Source organism: Lathyrus oleraceus, chromosome 2 (genome assembly GCF_024323335.1).
Source record: "Lathyrus oleraceus cultivar Zhongwan6 chromosome 2, CAAS_Psat_ZW6_1.0, whole genome shotgun sequence".
Taxonomy (NCBI): domain Eukaryota; kingdom Viridiplantae; phylum Streptophyta; class Magnoliopsida; order Fabales; family Fabaceae; genus Lathyrus; species Lathyrus oleraceus.
In genome coordinates, this window is record NC_066580.1 from 131,806,199 (window position 1) to 131,809,962 (window position 3,764).

A 3,764-nucleotide genomic window follows, 5' to 3' on the forward strand; every position below is an offset into this window, starting at 1 on the left:
CATTATTTCCTTCTCGAAATGCTTTCTTTCCAAATTAAGATTTCTTTTCGGTTACGCGTTCTGAACTGTGACTCTGCATCTGAGCTTGATAAATCAAAGTTTTTCTTCAGAGGTTGATTATGTCTGACCACATCAAAGTTTCTCAATGCTCTAAACTTCTTCAAATTAAGAGTCTGGATTCAGTACTCTTTTATCAGAGTTTCTGACTTCTTTATGTTGTGCTGGTATCTGCGTTGATCAGAATCAGAGCCTTCTAGACACATTCTTTCTGAGTAGTATCTGATAATAGAATATTTTTTTTCTGATGTAATTCTCTATCTGATGTTTGATCAGAGTCCTGCATACTAATAAAAAATCTCATTAGAGTACCATTTTTGTTTCATCCTTTGTTATCATCCAAATCTTAGAGATATATTGTAGAACCAACATTGTTCTTACAATCTCCCCCTTTTTGATGATGGCAAAACAATACAGAGTAAAGGTGAAACATTAAATAAAATGTTAGATCAGATAGGAAAGTGGGCTCCCCCTGAGTTAGATCCTTGGATAACTTAGAAGTTCTTACCGGACCTTCCTTGTTTTAGTGCTTTAGCTACTTTCCTGCATATCTTTAGTCATTGATTTAGTAATAATTTATTAATGATGTTTGCAATGCTTGAGAGGATTTAGTTATGTTTCCATCAGAGCTGTTTTAGTTCTCCCCCTTTTTGTCAGAATCAAAAAGACATAGCAAAAAAGGTTGATATTGATAAAAGGCATTTACAGATAAGCAGCACCTATGTCAGAAAGCAGCAAGCAAAGCGAAAACAGCCAAATAGAGAAAGCAACACGCAAATAGCCTAGGTGCCTAAGGGTTTGGAGGAGGAGACATCCTTTGGAGCAGCTGGGACAGCATGTTCTGAATGTTGACGTTGACTGAGTCTTGTCGATCCAGCCTGGCCTGAACTACCTGTTGTTATTTGTGCAGTTCCTCTAGAGTCTTCAAGACCAGAGGGACGAACCGAGAGTTGAAGTGCTCCCCCTGAGTCAGTTCATTAACGTTGGCTTTGGCAATAACTTTTTCAGCAACGCGAGCTGCTTCTTCAATGTCGGCTTTAGATTTTGCCTCAACCTCAGCAGCAGCCGTATCAGCAGCAGCCTTTGCTTCAGCTTCTCTGATTCTTTGAAGTTCTTCTTGGCGCGCTTTCTCTTCAGTTTCCTTCCTTTCCCGTTCCTCAGCTTCTCTGGCTAAGCGCTCTTGAAGTCTAATACCAGCGTCTCTGATGAAGTTGTTGCGGACTTGTTCATAGAGGCCTTTCAACTTGAAGGCTTCAGAGGTCATCCAACTTATCACTTTGTTCCAGTGGATCCTTACAGCAGAGGGATCACCACTGATACCAGAATTGATGGTCAGAGACTTGACCTTCTCAACTGAAGACTCTACAAAAACCTGGATTGCTTCTTCAAGGGTAGGAAGGGTAGTTTCTGGTTTAGTGGTAGAGGCTAGGGAGGGTGAGGAGGGTGAGTTTGGGGCACTTAGATTAAGTGTGGGAGTTGTGGGGTCAGCAGATGTGATGGATGGGGGAATGTCAGAGTGTGACTGTGAGGATAGTTCAGGTTGTGGGGTTTGTTTAGATGGTGGTTGGGTTGGTTGTGGTTCATAGTGGATTGGTTGTTGTGTAGGCGGTGTTTGTTCAGATGTGGTGCGATTTGGATGTTTAGGAGGTGGGGAGGGAAAGTCTGGTGCAGGTTCAGAGTGTGATGGTTGTTGAGAGGCCAGAGCACGGGCTTGCAGCTGAGCCAGAGTGGGGGTTGGGGGTCAGATAGTTCAGTGTCAGAGGAGAGTTAGTAGTAAGATGGGGATTGAGGAGATGGTGATGATGATGGTGAAGTTGTTTCATTCATCATTTCTGCTTCCAAAACAGGTAATGTGGTGGTAGCGAGGTTGAATTTGAGAGAGGGTGGGTTAGAGGATCTGGTGGTTGAGGGAGGATTTTCAGAAGAGGTGTATATGGGAGTTGTTTGGGGAAAAGAAGAAGCAATTTGTTTAATTTTGACAGAGCGTGGGAGAGGTACAGACTTACCTGGAGAGCCAACTAGAGGAATTAGGGGTCTTGATCTAGAGGATTCTCCCAGCTTAGCTTTCTTCGCCTTCTTGGACTTCTCAGAGGGCTCCCGCATCCTCTTCATGATGTTAGGTGGATGCTCAGGAAGCCAGTCCACTGTGAAGTCAGAGATATCCACCCTTTGATTGGCAAGGTCCTGTAGATAGTAGGCTACTACCTCTAGAGGGTCAATCTTGGAGAATAGGTAAAGCCCGTTGGGAATCTCCCTCTGATCTCTGAGTGCTTCCTAGGAGGTATCAAGTGTTGGTTTGGCTCTAACATGATCAATGTTTCCCATGCTCTTCAAATTCCGAGCATTCAGGCGTCTTCCAGTGTCAATGGTGACAGCTTCAACATGCTAGTGAGGGGTTAACCCTATAATAAGCATGGAAGACTCATTGTCCATCACTAAGGATATAGGTGAGCATTACATCTACCTCAAGGATAACTCAAACCTAATAGCTAAAGGTTATGAAAAGTTTTTAAGAAGGTGGCCATTGGAACCATAAAAAAGAAATTTGAATGGGTTATATTTACCAATTAGAAGTATATACAAAAATGGTCAAAGTTGACTTAAAGATTCAATTCAAAATAAGTGTTATGAAAAGAAGGTTTGAAAATCAAAAGCCTAAGTCTTAGGTTTCTAATGTTTTAGAACAATGGTTAAATGTTTGCACAAAAAGTTTTGGCTTGGGTTAGAGTGGAGAGAAGAAGAAGAAAGGCTAAGTCCTAAGGAAAATAAAAGGTGAGGGATAAGAAATGAAACCATACTAGGAGTTCCTCTCTTAAGATCACATTGGTGATCCAAGTAGCTCCCATCCTTTGGAACAAAGCAACCACAAAGCAAATATTTCAAGCAATCAAACACAAGGTCATGCTTCTAAGAATCCTCCAATGGCTTTTGCATCTCTCTCTTTAGATGAACATGGCAATGGTCCTCCAATTAAGCTCAAATGGAAACTCCTAGCACAAAAGCACACACATCAAAAGTTTCATGGAGTAAAACAAGAATGGACAAGACTGAGTTTAGAGATTTGGTCCTTCTAATCCATCTTCAACATTAAGATCCTTTACTCCAATTTTGCATAAGGAAAGTCCTAGAATCTAAGTCCAATTCTCCATTTCTTTCCATAGGGAAAGTCCTAGAAACTAAGTCCATTTCTTTGCATTTTGGTTCACAATAATCAAAACAAGACACAAGCATAATAGTATATACACAATTATGTGCTCAAGTGAGCAAAAGGCAAATGGCATTAACATAAACATGTGCTTAAATGAGCAAAGAGAAATGCAAATGGATAATATGTGCAAGAATTGTAAATTGCATAAAAATAAATTGCATAAAGTAAATGTTAATTGTCAATAGTTAGTGTTAGTAGTTAGTGTGCCATAAGGCAAATTTAGCGCTATGTTAAGCAATCGTAATTGGACTTATGTAGAAGTCACAACTATCTGAGGCTGGTCAATAATAATGTAGGCAACAAACACAAGTTAGGAGTCTTGATTAGTGAACCAAGTCCCAACAACTTGCCATGCCAAAAAGAAAATGAGAAATGATCTTGTATTGGTTTAAGCCTTTTGCATGATTTAAAAGACAACCTATCCTTAATGCAAAGCAATTCACTTGATCAATTGATCAAGATGAATTAGATGTGAATCAAGGAAGGTTAAATCCCTCTA

At 40.3% G+C, this 3,764-nt stretch overlaps 1 protein-coding gene across 1 annotated transcript; it reads right to left on the bottom strand.

The window, feature by feature from the left end:
• Positions 1-955: 955 nt before the first annotated feature.
• Positions 956-2,169, bottom strand: LOC127122241 (eukaryotic translation initiation factor 4 gamma-like). Its single transcript, XM_051052610.1, has 2 exons — positions 2,064-2,169; positions 956-1,719 (listed from the first exon to the last, which is right to left on the bottom strand). Exons 1-2 carry the CDS (start codon positions 2,167-2,169, stop codon positions 956-958), a joined length of 870 nt encoding a protein of 289 aa, XP_050908567.1.
• Between the last annotated feature and the right edge of the window lie 1,595 nt (positions 2,170-3,764).